Below are 22,062 nucleotides of genomic sequence, written 5' to 3' on the forward strand. Positions count from 1 at the left end.
AAAGAAAGTTCTTGTACCCTACTATCTCTTAGTGGCATCCTTAATTATTGAAGGAAGGGGTTTCTCTCGCAGACACTTTGGTCTTGAACCGGCTTCTGTTATTCAACCCTACAATAAGGAACAGATAGATTGGCTTCTTCAAAATACTGATGATTGGCGCATCGCCTGCGCTTTCTTTTCAGGAATTTTAGATAATCATTATCCCCCCAATAAGTTGATACAATTTATGGCTTTACATCAATGGGTTTTTCCTGTTGTCACTAAGACCAGCCCTATCCCTGGGGCTAAAGTGATTTTCACTGATGGATCCTCTAATGGCCAGGCGGCCTATGCCTGTGAGGGTGAGACTGTTTCTTTTTCCACAAAGGAGTCCTCTGCTCAGCTGGTTGAACTCACAGCTGTTCTAATGGTTTTTAAAAATGTTTCCCTTCTTCCTTTCAATTTATACACGGATAGTGCCTATGTGGCCTTCTCTATACCATTACTGGAGACTATTAGTTACATAAAACCCTCCTCCCCCGCAACGTCATTGTTTTTGCAAATCCAACAGTATATTCGCTCCCGGTGAGCTCCATTTTTCATAGGTCCTCTTCGTGCCCACACTAACCTCCCTGGGCCACTGGCGGCAGGTAATCACTTGGCAGATTTGGCCACCCGATCTTTCACAGCGCTAACTCTACAAGCAGATCCGCTGCAGGAGGCCACAACTGCACATGCCCTTCACCATCTGAATGCTCAAACTCTTCGCCTTATGTTTAAAATCATGTGTGAGCAGGCATGGCAGATTGTGCGCCAGTGCCCTTCCTGTGTATCCCTTCTACCCGTGCCTCACTTAGGGGTCAATCCCCGAGGACTAGTCCCTAATGCCATCTGGCAAATGGATGTCACTCATATTCCTTCCTTTGGGCAGCTTAAATATGTGCATGTGACTATTGATACCTTTAGTGGGTTTATTTGCGCCTCAGCCCAGACTGGAGAGGCCTCAAAAATGTCATTGCTCATGTCTTGCACTGCTTTTCTGTACTGGGCAAACCACAGCTAATAAAAACAGACAATGGTCCAGGATACACTGGAAAAAAAGTTTGAGCATTTTTGTAAGAAGCTGCAGATTTCCCATCATACAGGGATCCCCTATAACCCTCAAGGGCAGGGGATAGTGGAGCGAGCCCATCTCACTCTTAAAACATATATTCAAAAGCTCCGGACAGAAAAGGAACTGTACCCAGCCTCATTTTCCCCTAAGACGTTACTATCTCACGCTTTGTTTGTCATGAACTTTCTTATACTGGACAAAGAAGGTCACAGCGCAGCAGACCGTTTCTGGCATACTTCCACCAGCCACACTTATGCAAAAGTAAGGTGGAAAGACCCTCTGTGTGGTCTATGGAAGGGCCCTGATCCAGTCCTTATATGGGGCCGAGGATCAGCCTGCATATTTGATGCTGCTGATAGTGTAGCCCGCTGGCTCCCCAAACGACTGATAAGGCAGGTCGACACACCTGCTCTGGCTGAACCGACTTCAACCCAGAGAATAAATGAATCCTCTGAGGACAGTGTCCCTTCTGCCACTGCCCAGGAACTTGCTTCTGCTCAGTCAGCCGCGTCGGGAGTGACCAACTAGTGGTCTCGCTCACAGAACAGTTATTCAGACTTGGCCTGGCTGGAGCAGGAACCAGCGTTACTTCAAGACCGAAGATGATGCCCGTAGGGCAGGATCGGGAGTCTCAGTGTGAATGTGGTGAGTGGGGTGTGCACCCGCGTGAAAGAAGGACCGGTCCAAGTGTGTGCAGGAGTAAGATTTGTGCGTGTGCTCCTAGTGTGTGTGCAATTGTCTCATTATCTTTCTTAGTTCTGCTTAGTTTTTAACAACTTTGAGAAGGTTTTGCCAGCTTATATCAACAAAAGTGCTTTCTTGACCCGTTTTTTCAACAAGCAGGAAACTGGCTGCTCAGGCAGAGAAACAGGGAGCAATGTTCCCAATCGGCCAACAGGGCTCACTTTGCCCTGGGGACTGCTCTTTCCTTTCTCAGTCTATCAGTTTTTTCCTGCCATTCTTTAAGGGTCAGATTGATCGATCAATTATATATTTGTGCACATGTGTGATGTTTATTGTCTGACTGTCTGTCTCTCTGTCTGTGAAACACTCGAGTATTAGAGCTAGTTTAAAGTCAGTAATTCTTAGATCTGAGCAAACAAAATTAAGGGAGGTCAGAGTGATATGGAGCCCAGCAATTTAAAAGATCTATGTATCTTTGGAGCTTGCTAGATCAGGTCTAAACAAAGATTTCTAATCAGAATGTGGCGCCTACAAAGAAATCGAAATTTTCAATCTAGATTTCATATTGGAAGAACATTAATAGTTATTAACAGTTGAAATCCTCTTGAATTCCAGTAAGCTAAACATATCTATTGGACTTACATTCCTCACCCTCCACTTTTACAGGTTGTAGATTGGACCATGCCAGGACCCAGTATCTGGGCTAACAATTCTTTTCTTTTACCCCCTCCATGGGATCCACAGATGCCTCAGCTGCCGAATAAAGAAGAAACACCTTTTAATTTTTTCTCTAGGATACTCACTTGATCCTGTCTGCATTGGAGTGCCTCCATGTCTCCCTCTTCACTTTCAGACTTGGATTCATACCAAGTCCCAAATTCATACTACCTCTGATCACTCACAAAAGATTTTTCTTTTCTGGTGATTGTGCATTATTTTCCTGTCTCAATTCTTCCCTCTCAATCCAAGATTCTCCCCACAGTATAATTTTATTAAGGGCCAGATCGCATATGGTTACCAGTGAACCTGACCAGAGAATGGCAACGCTTCCCCGATAAAGGGCTCCTGACTGAAGACCTGACACAACTGCTCCGGCACTCCTGACAATTCCTTGGGCCCCTGATCGCAGCTATCCTGGACTCATTGCTGTAACCACCACTGATGCTGTTGCAGGAATAGTTCTTCAAGCCTTGGTCCAGACACACAACTTCGTCTAAACATGACAAAATGACTCTTACCACCTTGGGACAATGCAGGCTACTGTCAACCATGATGTTGAGCAACAATTGGACACTCCACAGCAAGTGCTACTTTGGGTCCAGGGCTGGATTAATATCTTAGAGTAACAAATGAGATTTTCGAGTGTTTAAGGATCTTTGGCTTGATTTGTAGAACCTCATCTTCCCCCAGTTCTTTGCCGGGCTCCCAAGGATTTATTCTTGTGGATCAGGTTGCCAGGCAAAGCACTGCAAGGGAGGGCTGATACCCCGGCCCGGCTCCCTGCGAGGTATTCCGGTATAGCTTAGAGGTTACTCCAAAACCAAGGATTGATGGGGCCTATGAGGAGCCCCCTGCATAGACCCGATCATCCTTTCCTTCCTCTCCCTGCAAAAATGGAGTCTTTATGTCACAAGGGATACCGGACAATGCCTCCCCTGACCACATTTAATTTAAAACAAAACAGGGGGAGATGTAGGGAGCTATTTTACCTTACTGATCTTATCCTGTCACTATTTGTTTAATCACTAGCTAACCCCATGCCACACCTAGCAAAGGTTGCCACTCCTAATCTTACTGATCTTATCCTATCAGCATTTGTTTATTACTAGCTAAATCCCGTGCCACATCCTGCATTTCTGTTGGGGGTCCTGGCACCACCTCCTCCCAACAGGGAGGTATAAATACTGTAACTGCCATAGAATTAATGCCTTTTCTCCCTCCTCCGGGCTCTGCGTCTGTTCTTTTGGCTGCGCCCTACGAAGGGTTCTCCCTGCTGAACAGAACGAGACCTCCACATCGACTTCCACACCCATAACTATGCCACTGCACTCTGCGCCAGGCTGTTTTGACTTGGGGTACCCCTGAGGGGGGCGGGTGAGGATCTTCCCCGCCCCAAGGGACTGAGCCCTGGCAGCCAACCTCCACAACCCAACAGCCACCATGCTCCAGGCCCTTTCCACACGATTGGGCTTAGCCTCACGCATGAATAAAGTCCCATAGAACCCAGGTAATGTGGAATTTTGTGACCTTACACAGGACCCAGGAGCAGAGATCCTCTGCCTGCTTCCCCCATTCTCCGGAAACCCAGAGAATATGACCATAAGCCACCTCCTGCCAGCACCATATAATCTCATCAGTCACTGTCCAGAACTCACGGCTGCTTCTCCCTGAAGGGAGCATAAAATGAGGCCCATAACCATGCCACCGGACTTTGCACCAGGCTGTTTTCACTCGGGGTGCCCCGGAAGGGGGTGGGTGAAAGCCCTCCCCACCCCAATGGACCCAGCCCCGGCAGCCAACCTCCACAACCCAAACACTGCCACACTCCGGGCCGCTTTCCACATGCTTAGGCCTAGCCTTACATATGCGTAAACATATTCCTGGACTGCACGGCCATGACTCATCATAGGACACTTCCTAGTCATTTTCCATAATTGCCACTTCATATTTGATGGGGTTTAGACAGTAGGCAACAAATCATAGAGGGAAATATATGTACATGCCTGACTGGGAGCACCTGTAATGGTGATTAGAGACTGCCTCCCAAACCTCGATCACTGTTGGAGAGCCCGGCAAGCTACGAGAGTATCCCACCTACAAGGCAGAGCCTGGCAAGCTACACTTGGCATACTATATGCCAAAAACAGTAACAATGATGGTGCTCATTCCCCTGACCCTGAAAGTGCTCCCAATATGCCTTCCAAGTACACTAGCACGTGACAGAAAGGAATGGACATGTCATTGGCGCTTGCTTGAGTAAATCGATGAACAATATGACAATGATACAGTGATATACATATATATGTATATATATGTATACATATATATGTACAAATATACTGCCACTAAGCCTACTTTCAAGTATCAACACGTGACATACTCACAATGAGTATGTGAGTATAATGATATCTTACTCTAATTTCTTTCTTTCATCTCTTGAGGAATATTGTGATTTACAATGACTTTATGTCTATGTATACAAACTCACACACACAGTGTCCTCGTTTTTGACACAGAGCTACGAAAACTATTTAGATGTCCTTAGTAATATGGAATTTTATAGAGGTTCACCTTGTTTCGCTTGTAGATTATTTTGAAGGCATAAAGGCCACCTAATTATTAGAAATGACTAATTGTCAAGTTAGCCACGTGAAAAGAAGTTTGGAAACTTCAATTTCAATAACTCGACTTCAATCATCTGAACAGGAGATTGGAAATTGCATTTAATCTCCAAGGCCAATAAATAATGAATCTCACTTATGGAGTAAAATCTCCATGAAAACTCAAGTGAATGGTGTTCAGAGATTGTGGGAAGCACCATACTCAGCTAGAGCATGGAGACTCAGTGTCCCTCCTATAAAACTTGCCCCATGCATCTACTTCAGCTTCCACTTTCATAGTTATATGCATATATTTTTTCCAAAACATTTTTTATTTAGACACTGTGATTTACATATGTGCAATTAATAGTTTCAGACATATAATGTTCTATCACCAATCCCACCACCAGTGTCAACTTCCTCTACTAATATTCTCTGATTTCTTCCCACCTTTCCCCCTGCCTCCTTAACAGTGATAGTTTGTGTTTTGTGTCCCAGGCTTGTAGCCTTGATGACCCTGTGGTTTAGCTGTCTACTTAAATCATCCTGCTACATAACTGATGTGCCCAGGGACCTTCCCCTGCTCCTGTCACCTCACATCCATCTCTTCTTACTGCTTCTCCTGTCCTTTCCTTTCTTGCCTTTGACTTTCCACAATAATTTCTTTTTGAAATATTTTTATTTCTATCTCCTTTAATACCTTGCACCCCAAGTCATCTCAATTTACATGCCATGTGTGAGTGAGGTCACTTGGTACAAGACCTTATGTCTCCCTTCACTTAATGTGAGAATCCTCTGGCTCCATCAAAGTTGAAATGACTTGCACGATGTCATCATGTCCTTCAGTCGCAAAGTGTTACATTGTGTCCATGTGCCTCACCTTCCTTATCTACTCATCTGTCATTGCACACCCGGGAAGTACATATTTGAGCTATTGCACTAAGTGTTGCGTATGTCCTAGTGAATGAATATTTTTTGACTTCTGTGAGAGAAGTGGAATTGCTGGGTTGTAGGGAAATTTTCGTCTTCATTTTTTTTAGAAATCTGGATTCTTTTACCCATCGTTACTAAAAGAGCATTCATGAGCGCAGTATATTAAACTTCCTTTGTTATTACATGTGGTCATGAATAGTTTTTTTCTGATACTTTACTCTGTTCCCTTCTAACTAGTATGAGATATATAACTGTCTTTTTTATTTGGATTTCCCTGCTATCACTAAAGATGAACACATTTTTAATGTAACTGAACATTCACCTGTCTTCAGAGACAAGAAGAATATTGCTTACATATTTTTATGAAATTTTGACTTTTTGTCATTGTTTTTTGTGGATCTGTTGTACATTTTGGACTTTAACTCTGTTTCAGATGTGTGGAGTATAAGTATGTCTACCCTTTATGGAGGGTGCTTTTGAGTTTTAGTCCTTGTTTCTTTTGCCATGAAGAAAAATTGTCATTTGAGTCACAGTTGTTCATTTTTGGTTCTGTTGCTTTGGCCAGTGCAGTCAAAACACTGAGTTCCAGAAACTCTCAAGCTGCCTCACATCTACACAGACTACACGACTCCAACTCGTACTGGACGCCTGCAAAGACAAGGGCATCCTGGTCAGGAAACTCATCATTCTTCTGTTCCTCTCACTCACCTTCACTCAAGGTTATTGTCCTGATCCATTAGCTCCTGGGACTGCAGCAAGGAGATCCCAGCTCAGCCCAAACTCCATGCTGAGCCCAGGGCCAGCTGGGAATTCCTGGGCTGACTTCTGTCCCAGAGTCGGTCCCTGGGCTGGTTTTCATCAGCACAGTAAGGGTTTGATTTGCATTTTCTCTTTAGATTAAGAAACTTCTGTGCTTTCAATTTACAAGAGAAGGCAGGCCCAAGTTCTGGAATGTGTTACCCAGGGCAGTAAGTATTCATGAAAACTTACAAAAATTATGATTTCTGAGTATTTGGTTATTTTGTATTGAACAATTCATTTGACCCAATGATTTACGTCTCCCTATTTTCAGAAATGATTTGTATAGATTTTTGCTTCTTCTATATGTGTAGGCTATACTCAGAAATACAAATGACTTTTTAATGCATTAAAGATACAGACTAACAAGAATAAGCCCAAGTAGGTAGACATATATGCTCTCAAGAAACACCTACACCAGAACTGTACTTAAAGTTTATAAAAGGAACATGCAAGCACAGTACTTTTTTTCTTTTTGGGTCACACCTGGCGATGCACAGGTGTTACTCCTGGCTCTGCACTCAGGAATTACCCCTGGCGGTGCTCGGGGGACCATATGGAATGCTGGGCTTTTAACCCAGGTCGGCATATATGCTTATTTGCCATAATGATTAAGTGAATGTATAGCTCTGCTGGTTTATATTCTTTTTAACTATTCTGTCTACTCAAAATTTTGGCAAGCTACCGAGACTATCCCGCCCCGATGGGCAGAGCCTGGCAAGCTACCTGTGGCATATTCGATATGCCAAAAACAGTAACGATAGGTCTCATTCCCCTCACCCTGAGAGAGCCTACAATCGATGGGAAAGAAGAGTAAGGAGAGGCTGCTAAAACCTCAGGGCTGAGAAGAATTCAGACGTTACTGGTCACCGCTAGAGTAAATCGATGAATAATGGGATGCAGTGATGACAGTGATACAGTGATTGTGAAAGTTTGTAAAACCTCCTCTAATAAATCGAATGTGACATGATTTTTCTGAATCTGTCAATCGGGAAGTTGTTAGAGAACATTATCAGGGTCCACTCAGTTGTACTGAGATGACAGATATAATTTTATCTATGTTTATATGAGCGAAAAGTAACCAAACCTTACTTGAAGGAATAGAGCAGTCTCTCGGGGACTCTGAGACTAGAAGAGGAATAAATAAATTTGTACCAGAAGAGGAAATAAGTAAAATTTTTATACTTACTTTATTAAATCTGTCTAACATATTATAATAAAAAGAAAATGATCCCCCAAAATAGGGAAAAAGAATTGTAAACAAAATGAAGAAGAAAGAAAAGAAAGCGACCCATACACAGCCCCTCTCACGCTGCCCCTGGGCACAGCCCTGAAGGCCAGGAGCAGAGCGCTGTCTGGTGGTCACATGCACCCCTGCAGCTCCCCTGTCTCCCTCAGCAGGTTTGTGTCTGGGCTCACAGGGACTTGCCTTCACTGTGTGTCTTGCACAATAATACACGGCTGTGTCCTCAGTTACTGAGTTGCTCAGTTTTAGGTAAACTTGGTTCTTGGAGGTGTCCCCGGAGATGCTGACTCAGGACTGAAGACTTGGGTTATAGGCTGTGTTCCCAACAGTATCTATACCACCAATCCATTCCAGCCCCTTTTCCAGAGGACTGGCGGACCCAGTCCAAAGCAGAGGTGGCTAGAGAGAATCCCGAGACCGAGCAGGTGAGGGACAGTGTCTGCGAAGGCATCACCAGGCCTGGTCCCGACTCCTGCAGATGTACCTGGGACAGAACACCTGGGGACAGAGATCCACAGTGAGTCACGGGCTCAGGGCCCCATGCCCACCTTGGATTCTCTGTCCAGGGGATATTCACACCTGGGAGCTGCCACCAGAAGGAGGAGGAACCAGCGCTGATGCACATTCCTGCCCACGAGATCCATTTTCTCAGACACCGTGTCAGGGGTAGAGGGAGCCCGAGTTGGGGTGAGTATAGACGTGGTTTTAACCCTGGGTTCTGAGTGCTTATTTGCATAGGGGAGACTCTGTAGAGAAAGGAAGGGACCCAGGAGAGTCTGGTGTGTGGGCTCCATGGGAGGAAGTGCTGTCTGTGGCTCAGAGCACTCAAGCCTGTCCCTGGGGCCCTCTCAGAGCTAGGCCTCTTCCTCCAGCACAGGAAACGTGCTGAGGCTCTCTCAGGGAACAGGAATTGCTGAGGGGGAAATGGCAGCTGGGGAGGAGAGTCCCTATGTCTCAGGTCCCTGATGACCAATCCCAGCCCCCCCAGGGCTTCTACCCTGTAGACAGGCCCGTGCCCCTCTGTGTTCCTGTGTGGGGCTCCCGTTCTCCCACTGTGAATGGAAATCCTGAGATTTAGCACACAGTGTCATTGTCCAAGTGAAATTCGCACAGGGCAGGAACAATCCAACATCATTTAAAATTCTCAGTATTTGTTCACTCACTTACCTTGTGAGTGAAACACTGAAATTTGAAGATAGTTTTAATGGTGGATCTTTTCATTGTCACTGATGGTACTGATGCAGACACTCAGGCAAGTATTGAATGAACCCCCTGTCAATGAATTCTTGGGACATAATTCAAAAGAGCTTAAAATTCACCTGAGGCCTGATAAGACTTTGATAAGCGCCAGCAGAAACCCTACAGAGAGAAGTCCCAGAGTGAACACGAGCCAGGCAAAGAGTATCAAAGTATAACCATTAAAGTCTCAGCCTCACCTTCTTGACAATGACAAGCAACGGTCTCATCCCTGGGTGAAAGTTCCACGTGGGGCAGGTAGCGAGATGTGGATATAGACTACACGGGACAGGGAAGAAGGCGGGCATGGAGCCAGCCCATTCTGCCCGCACACAAGCCGCCCACGTCTCCCCTCCTGAGATGTGACCCTCAGCTCTCTCTGCCTCTCCAGAAGCCTAATACTCTCAGGCCTGTGACACACTCTCTCTCTGACTCTGTCTCTCTGTATCTCTCTCTTTAATCTCTCTGTCTCTGTCTGTCTCCCTGTTTCTCCTGTCTCTCCCTCTCTTTCCTCAGATTTCCTAAATAAAAGACATTTTATTTAATTGCTTTTCTCCTACTAAAATTCTTCATTGTGAAACAGACACACACCCAGCTTGGAGAAGGTCTAGAAGTGTTTTTCCTTCCTGTGAAGACCAATTCTCTCCCATTTTACAGAGGTGCACAGCAATGCGGTGGATCTTCCTCCTGGCTGCGATGCTTCTGTCTCGCTCCTCCTCCACTTCACAGTTGTGATTGGGGGATCTCCTCTAGACACTGATTATTGGGACAAGGAAAATGCTTCTCCCTCTTTGCCATGGTTCCTGCTGTGGGTGGCCTGGTCAAAGGCACTTAATTCTGCTCATTTCCGCAGACAGCTCAGAGTCCAGCCGGTCTCCTTGAGCCTCAGGATCCTCTTCATAGGGTAATCGCTGAGGGATCCCGACCCTGCAGGAATTCAGAGCAGAGCTAGTGGAGGGTCCTCAGCTCTCAGGCTATTAGCTCTGGATCTCGACTCAATGCACAGACTCTGCTGTACAGGGTCCTTTACCTGCTTTCCAGGCCACCAGCACTGATTTCTCACTTCAGTGAACAGGGTTTCCACAGCACCCTGGAGAGACCGGCACGGTTCCTGTCCTACCCCTGAGAGAGACCGGATGCAGATGGGGGAGTCAGCATGCAGACAGGGTGTGTGACCAGCCCCCATCCCTGACTGTGTTTCTCCGTGGACACCATGGGGTGGCCCCTTCGGTTCTCCCTGTACCATGAGTTGTGGGTTGCTGAGGGCTCCTGGCTCAGCAGCCGTGGGTGGCCTCCCTGACCCTGAGTCCTTGTGTGCAGGGCATGTGGGTGAGCAGGGATGAGGCCTCACCAGCCCACGTGAGAGTCACATGTCTGAAGGTACATGGTGGTAGACACCAGTGATGGATGTTAGAGACGAATTGAGACTCAGCAAGGACAGTGAGCAAGACTTCAGCTCCTGGGTCTCAGGCTCAGCACAGAGTGGGGAGAATTTAGAGGAGTGCAGGGGCCATGTGAGTTAGGATCCACCTCACCTGAGGACAGGCCACAGGAGGGCAAGTGTGGTGGAGACAGCCCTGGGCAGCAGAAGTGGGAGGGGTGGGGGGCTGACAGGCCCAGTGTGTTCCTGGAGTCCTGTATGCTGCAGGGTCTGTGGTGGACAGAAGGGCCAATTTGGGTCCACTCACAAGCACATGCAGCTGTCCACTGTCCAGCGGGTGAGGGTCCTGACACCCAAAACTGTCATGTATATTGTCTTGGCTGCCCTGAGTTGGTTCAGTTCTCACAGTGACTCGGGCAATAGACAGAATCTTGCACTGGAGCACAATTCTGCTGACCTCTCATCAGAGCTTTTCTGCTACCGCTGTTCCGACAGGAAACCTGGACCCTGGGTGAGAAACCCACCTGGTGCTTTGTTCCTGCTCCTAGGCCTAAGCTCTTGAGTGGGTGTGAGCATCCCCTGCAGGGAATCCTTGGAGCTGCCACATTCACAGTCTCACAGTTTCCCGAATTTTATCCGTGTGTAATAACTTTGTCCTTGGATGAGAGTGAGATTCACAGTAAGAAACACAGTTTCAGTCTTTGTCACTGACATTGAAGCATTATATCTCTATTGATTAAAAAGACGAAATAGTGCACTTGAATGTCTAACGAGTACTGTGGAAGGTCACTAGAACAGGAGAGCTGCTCAGTGGGGTCACCATGTGATGGCAGGGAGGAATTTAGATTCTAATCCTCAAATTTTATGTTCTTGATAAAGTTCAGTGGAGAGAGAGGTCAGTCGACAATGACAAATGCATTAAGAGTCGTATCTGCAATGGTCTCTATTAAACTTAGTATAAGGAGTTTAAGCAGATCATGGGTTGGTGAAGTTCACGAGAGCGGGGTGCCAGAGAGAGACTGACTCTGCGGCCTTCCTCTCACCTGCCCTGTGCATCTTTTCCTTCTGCTCATCTTCAGTTCAACATTGAGAATTTTTAGAGAATTAGCATTTCTCAAACAAAAATCATTTTCTAAATTCTGTGACCAAGTCAATCCCAGTAATCTTACTAAAGATGAAGTCATGAAAACCCCTCCAATAGGTGTTGGTCAGAAGCCCAGGAGAAGCCTGTGGGATCTTCCTACATTGAGATGGAACCTATGGGTGTGATGCTCCATCCAGGGAAATTCTCAGAATCAAGGAGAATTTGTACATCACTAGGTTAGTCTGAGGATTGCTTGGGGTTTGTGGAAAATTCTGCAGAGGAATAGGTGCCCATGATGGTTATAAGCTGGCACATGGCTTGCACAGTTTAAAGTGTGATGGGGAAGAACTGGGAAGTTAGAGGGTCACTTAGTTCCAAGGGGCATGATCCCTGAGGTGTATCTTAGCTCTCAAGGTCTGCTAGGTCTTCAATTATGAAAGTCCCTGCCTCACGATTATTGAAAATAATTGTGTGAAAGCTCTGATCTCGTGACCCCACCTTCTCCTACAAAAGTACTAGGATCACAGTACTCACATTGATGTATCTGTAAATTCCTAAATCAGAGTATTTTATAGATGAGGTCCACGTGGGAGGCTGAGGCCAGGCCATGACCACAGACAATCCCCACCCTGCCCCTCTGCTGCTTCAACTCCAAGTTTTAGCTGGTCCAATTTGGGGTTTAGCTGAGAAAATTCAGGCTCTGAGAAAGTCCTAAGACCCTAGAATCTATTGTGGTGCTATAGGGCCCTGGAAACGGCAAAGAATAGTGTACAGAGACCCACAAGTTGGGGTGTGAGATTCTCCCAGTGTCTGTGACTCCCTGTTACCCTGAAAGGCACCATGAAGCCCCCTCTGAGCACAGTCTCCAGAGCACTGAGCAGCCTGAGGTCTGAGCTCATGGCCTGCTGGGGATATGGATAAAGGAGATGGACTGAGAGAAAGATGACATGCAACTGGCCAACCAAGTGGAAACAGAGATCAAAAATGGGACTACATTAAACTAAAAAGCTTCTGTACCACAAAAGATACAGTGACCAGAATACAAAGACTATCTCCAGAATGGGAAAGGCTATTTACACAATACCCATCTGATAAGGGGTTGATATCAATGGTGTATAAAGCACTGGTTGAACTCTACAAGAAGGAAACATCCAACCCTATCAGAAAATGGGGCGAAGAAATGAACAGAAACTTTCCCAAGGAATGGATACGAATGGCCAAAAGGCACATGAAAAAGTGCTCTACATCACTAATCATCAGGGAGATGCAGATCAAAACAACCATGAGATACCACCTCACACCACAGAGACTAGCACACATCCAAAAGAACAAAATCAACCACTGTTGGAGAGGATGTGGGGAGAAAGGGACCTTTCTACACTGCTGGTGGGAATGCCGACTGGTTCAGCCCTTTTGGAAAATAATATGGACGATTCTCAAAAAACTAGAGGTTGAGCTTCCATTTGACCCAGCAATACCACTGCTGGGAATATATCCCATAGAAGCAAAAAAGTAGAGTTGAAATGACATCTGCACTTATATGTTCATCGCACCACTGTTTACAATAGCCAGGATCTGGAAAAAACCCAAGTGCCCTAGAACAGATGACTGGTTGAAGAAACTTTGGTACATCTATACAATGGAATACTATGCAGCTGTTAGAAAAGAGGAGGTCATGAATTCTGCATATATGTGGATCGGCATGGAAAGTATCATGCTAAGTGAAATAAGTCTGAAAGAGAGAGACAGACATAGAAAGATTGCACTCATCTGTGGAATATAGAATAACAGAGTTGGAGACTAACACCCAATAATAGTAGAAATAAGTACCAGGAGGTTGACTCCATGGCTTGGAGGCTGGCCTCACATTCTGGCGAGAGGGCAATTCAGAGAAGGGATCACCAAGTATAATGTGGTCGGCTGCCATGCGGGGGAAGGGTGATGCGGGCTGAATGTAGACTAGAGACTGAACACAGTGGCCACTCAACACCTTTATTGCAAACCACAACACCTAATTAGAGATAGAGAACAAAAGGGTGGGGGAAGATGGGATTGGGGAAGATACGAGGGATGCTGGGTTTACTGGTGGTGGAGAATGGGCACTGGTGAAGGGATGGGTTCTCGAACCTTGTATGTGAGAAATATGAGCACAAAAATGTATAAATCTGGAACTGTACCCTCACGGTGATTCACTAATTAAAAATAAATAAATTTTTTAAAAGTAAATAAATAAACAAAAAAAGGAGATGGACTGAATGGGTAGTTCATGGGACCTTTCAATCCAGAGTGCTGACCCCAGAGGCTGAACACGCACTTTGTGTGTTCTGTATAAGTTCTATCGCACTCCTTCTTCTTTGAGAATTTCAATGGAGAAAGCCCTTGACAAACCTTTGATCTGGTAAATAATATTCTCAGGTAAAATAAAGTCTATTCCCAGATCAATTAAGGTTTTTTTTTTGCTTTTTTAAAAAAATTTTTTATTGAGTCACCATGTGGAAAGTTACAAAGTTTTCAGGTTTAAGTCTCATTTATACAATGCTCGAACACCCATCCCTTCACCAGTGCACATATTCCACCACCAAGAATCACAGTATAGCTCCACCCCGTCCCCCCACACCCCTAGCACCCCCACCACCCCTAGCCCCCCCCCCGCCTGTGTAACTGATAAATTTCACTTTACTTTCACTTTGATTGCATTCAATATTTCAACAAAACTCACTATTATAGTTTGGAGAGTCTCCCCCCCCTAAAGTCAGACCTGCTGAAAAGGAAGCATTTGGCAATTTGTTTTCCATTGCTGAGAATGGAGAGGTATGAGGTCGAGTGACCGCATCTAGTGGCCTCAGGTTTTGGGTTTTTGTATTTTAGTATTTTAGTAACTAAGTCCAGAGAAATATCTGCCAGAAGTTGCATCACTGCAAATTTGCACTTCTCAATTATATTATATTCCACATATGAGTGCAATCTTTCTATGTCTCTCTTTCTGACTCATTTCACTCAACATGATACTTTCCATGTTGATCCATTTATATGCAAATTTCATGACTTCGTGTTTTCTGACAGCTACATAGTATTCCATTGTGTATATGTACCAGAGTTTCTTTAACCAGTCATCTGTTTTGGGGCACCCTGGTTTTTTCCAGATTCTGGCTATTGTAAACAATGCTGCAATGAACAGAGAAGTGCAGATGCCATCTCTACTATACCTTTTTGCATCTCTGGGATATATTCCCAAGAGTGGTATTGCTGGGTCAAATGGAAGCTAAATTTCTAATTTTTTGAGAATTGTCCATATTGTTTTACAAAAGGGCTGAACCAGTTGGCATTCCCACCAGCAGTGAAGAAGAGTCCCTTTCTCCCCACATCCACGCCAACACCGGTTGTTTTTGTTTTTGGAGATGTGGGCCAGTCTCTGTGGTGTGAGATGATATCTCATTGTTGTTTTGATCTGCATCTCCCTGATGATTAGTGATGTTGAACATTTTCTCATGTGCCTCTGAGCCATTCGGATTTCTTCTTTGGGAAATTTTCTGTTCATTTCATCACCCCATTTTTTGATTGGGTTGGCAGTTTTCTTCTTGTGGAGTTCAATCAGTGCATTGTATATCCTTGATATGAACCCCTTATCGGTTGGGTACTGCATAAATATCCTTTCCCATTCTGTAGATTGTCTTTTTACTTTGGTCACTGTTTCTCTTGAGGTGCAGAAGCTTCTTAGTTTGAGATAGTCCCATTTATTTATCTCTGTTTTGACCTGCTTGGCCAGTGGCGTGTCAGCTTTGAAGATACCTTTGACTTCAATGTTGTGGAGGGTTTTGCCGACCTTGTCTTCAATGTACCTTATGGTTTGTGGTCTGATGTTGAGGTCTTTAATCCATTTTGATCTGACTTTCGTACACGGTGATAGGTGGAGGTCTAAGCCCATTTTTTTGCATGTAGCTGTCCAGTTTTGCCAGCACAATTTGTTAAACATGCTTTCCTTGCTCCACTTCACATTTCTTGCTCCCTTATCAAAGATTAGATGTTCATATACTTGGGGGGACGTGTCAGAGTATTCAACCCTGTTCCATTGGTCTGCTGCTCTGCCTTTGTTCCAGCACCAAGCTGTTTTAATGACTACCGCTTTGTAGTAGAGTTGGAAGTTGGGGAGGTTGATTCCTCCCATTTTCTTTTTCCCAAGGATTGCTTTAGCTATTCGTGGGGGCTTATTGTTCCATATGAATTTCAGGAGCACCCACTCCATTTCTTTGAAGAATGACAAGGGTATCCCTATAGGGATCACATTGTCAAAATGACAATTCTCCCCAAAGCATTGTACAAATTCAATTAAGATTTTTAGGCACATGACCCAAGTATATTTTTCCCGTTTTGGTGATTACTGCTTCTAGACAATAAATACTGAAAGTGGACGACAGTCGGGGATCTTAGGCCAGGAGGTGCTTACCTACCTGACCCCATGATTTATTTGTTTTATTTCTTTTCCCTCTCTCTCTTTTTTTGATTCAAGTTTTTTAAATCCCTTTTGCATTCTGTCTACTTTGCACACACAGAGATAAATTGGTATGACTGAGACTCCGTATGAAAGAACTCCATTACAATCAAATCTTATACATTTATCTTGTTCACATCAGGAATAAATTAACTAGTAGAAAAACTGAGAAAAGTTATATCACAAAATCAAATAATTTCATAAAAAGTGATCCAAGGAGGAAAAATCGGCCCAGTCTCCTCACATTCTTCTCTTCTGTGTGCTTATGTATGACATGTCTTTCCCACGTATGAAAGCATCCACAGACTTATTCTTTAGATGGCCGTTCACATACTCTCCGTCTGCTCCAAGGAGATATCCATCTAACCATAAAGGCAACCCAGGACCCCACAGTAGGCGACCACTCCAGAACTTTTATTTGACTACAATCGTCCAATGGTATGTTTTAGGTAGTCACTGGCGGTTTGCTTCCATACACTCATCTTACCGGTCCTGATCAGAAATCTGCAGATGTGCCAGAGTTAAGTCTGGAGTATGATCTGGTTTGTGGGAGAAGCCACATTGACTCCATTCATGGGACCTTAGGGTCAGTTGCACTCAGGGGCTAAATCCCATTGAGCAAGATTCTTCCTCACAACTGGCTCCCAGGACCCGCACTCCCCCTCTTCTCTTAACCCTCACAGCATCCTTGCTTCAGGACTGTACACCCAGAGCTGGTCTTGACAAAAGCCATGTGTGACTGTGGGAGATAGTGTGAGGAACCCTGGGATATTCAGACTCCCTGAGTAGAGGCAGCTGGTCCCATGGCTCAGGGCATCTCCCTGTGGATGCTGGAAGCCCTATCAGCACTCATCCAGGGCTGCTATGGCGGCACCAAGTTTCACTGAGAGTGAGTTTGGGGTTCCCATGAGATCTGCCTCTTGTCTCACTGAGGAGGGGTCTGAGCTGCACGTGTCACAGGACCTGGTTTCTACATGACAATGGCCGAAATATGCTGAGGGAATGGGAAACCTTGAATGTATATCTGGAGAGTGGATGAGGGGATAAAAGTCAACCCATACCAGAGAGCATAAATCCCAGGTGCAGATGAGTAGGTAGAGGCTGCATGTGGTTCATCAGGTTGATTTATTGCACTTCATTTGGTTTCCCATGCCCCCATCAGGAGTGATCCCTGAGCACAAACAAAAAGTGTACCAAGAATGTCACAAACAATACACCAAGTCATCAGAGACTAAGGGATAATATAGTGGTAAGGCACTTACGTTGCACATGGGCAACCCTGATTCCGGATGTGTGTGGTTCTTCCTGGCACAGTCCATTTACCTCTAGAGGACATTTTACCTGTAGAGAGTTCCGCAGGCTCAACTTCTCTTACATTTCTAAGAATAACGTAGATGAATTGGCCTTGATTTAGTGGTGTCCAATGGCTCGAGACTTGGGAAACAGACAACTTTGGTGTCAGCAATATTTCAACATTGCTTCTGACTTAGAGGGTCAAGGCCAGTGCTCTAGCAGCTTCTTCCAGTCATAAAAATGCCCTGTTTTTCTCTCCCACCTGCTCCTTAGTGTACACACATTCTCCCTCAGCCTCTACGGCTTTGCTCTCTTAATAATCTCTGTCATATGATGCAGGGTATATGACCCATATGAGTGGCTAACTCTTGTCCATGTTGCAGTCATAAATCTTTGATCATCTACTGCCGAAGACAGAGGGACCATCTCCTTGTTCCCAGAGTCCCTGTAGTGATGAAATAACTACATGGAAGAAGACGGGGGTCCAAGCATTTGATCAATGGCCTCTGCAAGGGGGACATTTTCCCAGTCCCAAGGAGATGCTCCTCACTTCATGCTGAAACCTCATCAGGGAAGACAGGGCATGGATCAAACTATCTGGGATTTTTGAACTCAACACCTTTGAGAGCAGAGGATTTTTCTTCGAAACTAGAAAGGGCAGAAAACATGCCCCCAGGTCAGTGAATACATTTTCTTTCTTCCCATCATTTTGAATGTGACCAAAGTTACCCCATAGATATGTTGAACACAAGAGCCTGTGTGCCTTGGGCCTCCCCAGAACAGGAAACTGAAAGTCTCCTCAGGGACTGAGTGAGGGGAACTTCGGTTCCTGTCTGTCCCAGGACACAGGTGGATGGTTAGACCTGGGTCAAGCTAGGAGACTCCCCCACACTTCTGCTCACCAAGGAGCAATTCCTGCCCCAGTGCCCTGTCTGTGTGCAGCTGGTACAACCATTCTGTGCCCCTGGCACTTGGTGAGGGACCTGGGAGAATGAAACGGTTCAAGTCTTGGAGTTAATGAAAGAGGATGCTGTGAGGATTCAGAGATTTAAGTCAGGGTTAAGCTCCTTGCCCCCAAATACTCAACTGTGTGGATCAGTTCTCCTATTGGCTGCTCTTAGCCCTTGTTGCTACCTTGCTGTGTATCCTTTAAGCCCCATATTATGAGACAGATCATCTGTATCTCTCCCTTTCCTGCTGACTGATTCACTCAGCAATAACTGATTCACTAGTTATCTTCTAGTTTTTTATACATTGCAGGAATTTGAGTGATTTTCAGCTCAGGAAGCATGGTAAGGCCCACAGAGGGTAGACAGGATTAGGACTCTTTCCAGGTGCTCCTCATACGTGTGAAATTTATGAGTAACATGTCTTCAGAGCAATGCCCCAGACTTTCTGGATTCAGTTGGAAGTGTGTAGCTATAGGTGAGTGCTTGGTGATTTGAGAACGTGGCATTTCCAGTGTCACTTGGAGCTGTGACTACACACAGAGGACAGTGGGGAGACTGAGAACAGTCTTACCACTCCAGAACTGTAGGTAGCAGTTCAGTCACCAAGGAGCCCCATTTAGGTGCCTGCTTTGTGCAAAAGCAGGAAGGGTGCATTGAGAACAATCCTCAAGATTTGATTTCTGGATTGCCCTGTCCTAGGAATCTGTCTGTGCCCTTTTGCTCTACCACATTGGCCATCCAGGCTGGCCTTCATGGCCTTCATGGCCTTCTGCTTTTGGGCTCTGCATTGTCCTTGGTCGGAACTTTAGCCCATAATTGCTTATTGTGCCTTCAGGAATTGAAGGTTTGTCCTGATCCTTGTATGTTCAATGTTCTCGTAAAGGAGGGATTGAAAATATTCTCACACCAGATATGAGAATTTTAATGCCATTGGGAAGAATCTTGTTCACTTTCTGTAAATTGACCATTTTTATAAATTTGGTAACATTTTTCAAAGTGCAGTTATGAATCTTGATTTCTGCATAAAAAGTAGAGGTCATAGTCCAATTATGGAAGCACAACTATTCCCAGTAATACTGTGGTCTGCATTACTGTTAGCTCATCATGTAGTTATGCTGTGTGAGAATTCTCTAGAGTATGCATTTGTGCATGGATACGTGTCCTCGATATCCATTGAGATAAAGTGATAAATTTTGATTATTTAGTCCCATATTTCAAGGCATGCACAAAATTTCTTACTCAATACCATATATTTCCCAGGAGCATTGGTTAATTGCTGAGATCAGATCCCAGGTAAACTAGCTTGGATGCATGACCCTGGGATGGAAGGAGCAGCACCTGAGGCCTCGCTCTAGATCCTGTCTGCTTGTCCATGCTACTGCCAGCCCTCCTGGGCACATCCCAGACCGTGTGTCTGTGATTGAGTAACGACTTCCCCTGAGCTGTGATGAGATACCCCAACATCAGTGTTTCACAGACAACTGACACCAACCATTTCCCTACCACCATGTGATAGTAGAAATGTGACCATGGTCCTTTTCATTTTTGGATCATCTCCTCCACTCTCCTTTGTCCAATGGCAGGATTCCAGCTCAGGTATATAGAGATATGAAGATGTATAGAGGGGCAGGGCTCCACAGAATCTCAGGAAGGGAGTCTGGCCAACACCATGATTTCTTCTCAGAGAAAAGGATTTCTTACAGAGACAGAATTTCAAACAAAATGTAAAACATTGGGAGTCTGCCATGGGTAGAAATACAGTTAAGGAACCTGCAATGACCCCAGCCCAAACTTACATGTGGTTCTTCCTGTATCATCTGTGAGGCTCTACACCAAATTCTAGAAGAAAATATGAGTGACATCAGGTATTCTGGAGAGAAGCCTGGCCTTTTGGCTGTTGATGAAGGACAGAGAGACATCCTGAGCCTTTCCTTAAAATGAAGCCTGGCCCTGTGATTCCCATATTGTGTCTCAAACCCTGACTCTCTGAGGAGGATGTCAGGAAGATCAGCGTCCCTGTCATCCCTCAGCCAACACAGATGCCTCTCCCTCAGTTTTCTGACACACTCAGGATGTGGTTGTCACACTGTGTCTCTCACACAATAATACACGGCCCTGTCCTCAGTGCTCAGCCTGCTCAGTTCCAGGTAGGCTGTATTCTTGGACTTGTCTGCAGTGAATGTGATTCTGCCCTGGAACTTTGGTGAGTAGTTTGTATCACCAGTTTTAGGGTATACTTCTCCTAACCACTCAAGCTCTTGTTCCAGGTCCTGTCGCATCCAGTGCATCACGTAGTCTGTGAAGGTGTATCCGGAAACCTTACAGGAGATCTTCACTGATGTCCCAGGTTTTCCCACCTCAGCCCCTGACTGCACCAGCTGTACCTGGGAGTTCACACCTGTGGACAGCAGACAGGAGTGGGTGGACTCCACTTGACTGCTCCGTTCCCTCAGCCCAAGGCATGGGGACGCTTACCTGCAGCCACTGTCACCAGGAAGAGAATTCTCCAAGTCCAGTCCATGGTGAGAACTGTGCACTCAGGGCTTCTTAAGGTCTGGGTGTGCCTGCTATGTGTGGTTGTCAGGACACAGACACATCTGTATTTAACTCAGTGTCCCTCATGTTATCTGCATATTCATGAGGAGGTAGAATTCATAGCTAAAGGCCTAGTCCAACCTGAGAAGGGGCTGGTGGAAGCCACTTGGTCCATCCTCAAGGGAAATGAGGAGATCCTCGTTCTGATCTTAGCTTGAGGAAATGAGATCCTGCCCTGTCCCAGGACTCTGTACACACATATCTCCCCCCGGAGGGCCAAGCCCTTCAGAAACTTCCTCTCAGGGTCCCCCACATCTGTATGGCTTGAGCACATCCTGACACGCCTGGGCTCTGAGGTTATTTTTGGAATCCTGTAACTCCCCAAGGAATATGACCATGAGACTACAAAGCCATCCTAGTGCTCCAGCGGTTTCAATTGGAGATAGAAGTCCAGAAACACCACCTACATAGTTTCTACTGCCTTATCAATATAATAAATATTCCTTCCAAAATGGTTAAGTATGCACAATTTAACCATCTGTGTCCTATTCTTTTATTAATTTTAGTTCCTTGAGAAAGGAAAATTTAGTTTATTGAAGATGAATATCTCGTTCTGAGGAGATTTCTGCATCTCTGCCCTCATTTCTCCTGTCTCTGCACCCCTTCTTGCCTGCAACTCTGTTTTCCTGGGACTTGGCAGCCCCTGCAGCCCAGCCCTCACCCTGCAGGAGTCCCTTGGACCTCTCAGGGACATTAAGCTCTTGGTGTTATATGTAGCACTGCAGCACTGTCGCCCTTTTGTTCTTCAATTTGCTCAAGCAGGCACCGGTAATGTCTCCATTGTGAGACTTGTTACTGTTTTTTTTTTTTTTGCATATTGAATACGCCATAGGTAGATTGCCAGGCTCTGCCATGCGTGCTGGCTACTCTCAGTAGCTTGCCAGGCTCGGTCGCTTGCAGGGCTCTCCAAGAGGGACGGAGGAATAGTACTCTGGTAGGTCAGGTCGGCCGCGTACAAGT

The 22,062-nt window shown here is 45.4% G+C and overlaps 1 pseudogene and 1 gene segment (V, D, J or C); both read right to left on the reverse strand.

Moving 5' to 3' along the window:
• Positions 1-16,504: 16,504 nt before the first annotated feature.
• Positions 16,505-16,746, reverse strand: LOC101553581 (U6 snRNA-associated Sm-like protein LSm6; annotated as a pseudogene).
• A 3,842-nt stretch (positions 16,747-20,588) lies between these two features.
• On the reverse strand, positions 20,589-21,028 carry LOC129400024 (immunoglobulin heavy variable 1-3-like). The segment is given in 2 exon segments: positions 20,589-20,905; positions 20,983-21,028. Coding segments are annotated over 2 exon segments (363 nt in total).
• Between the last annotated feature and the right edge of the window lie 1,034 nt (positions 21,029-22,062).

This window comes from Sorex araneus, chromosome X (assembly GCF_027595985.1).
Source record: "Sorex araneus isolate mSorAra2 chromosome X, mSorAra2.pri, whole genome shotgun sequence".
Classification (NCBI taxonomy): domain Eukaryota; kingdom Metazoa; phylum Chordata; class Mammalia; order Eulipotyphla; family Soricidae; genus Sorex; species Sorex araneus.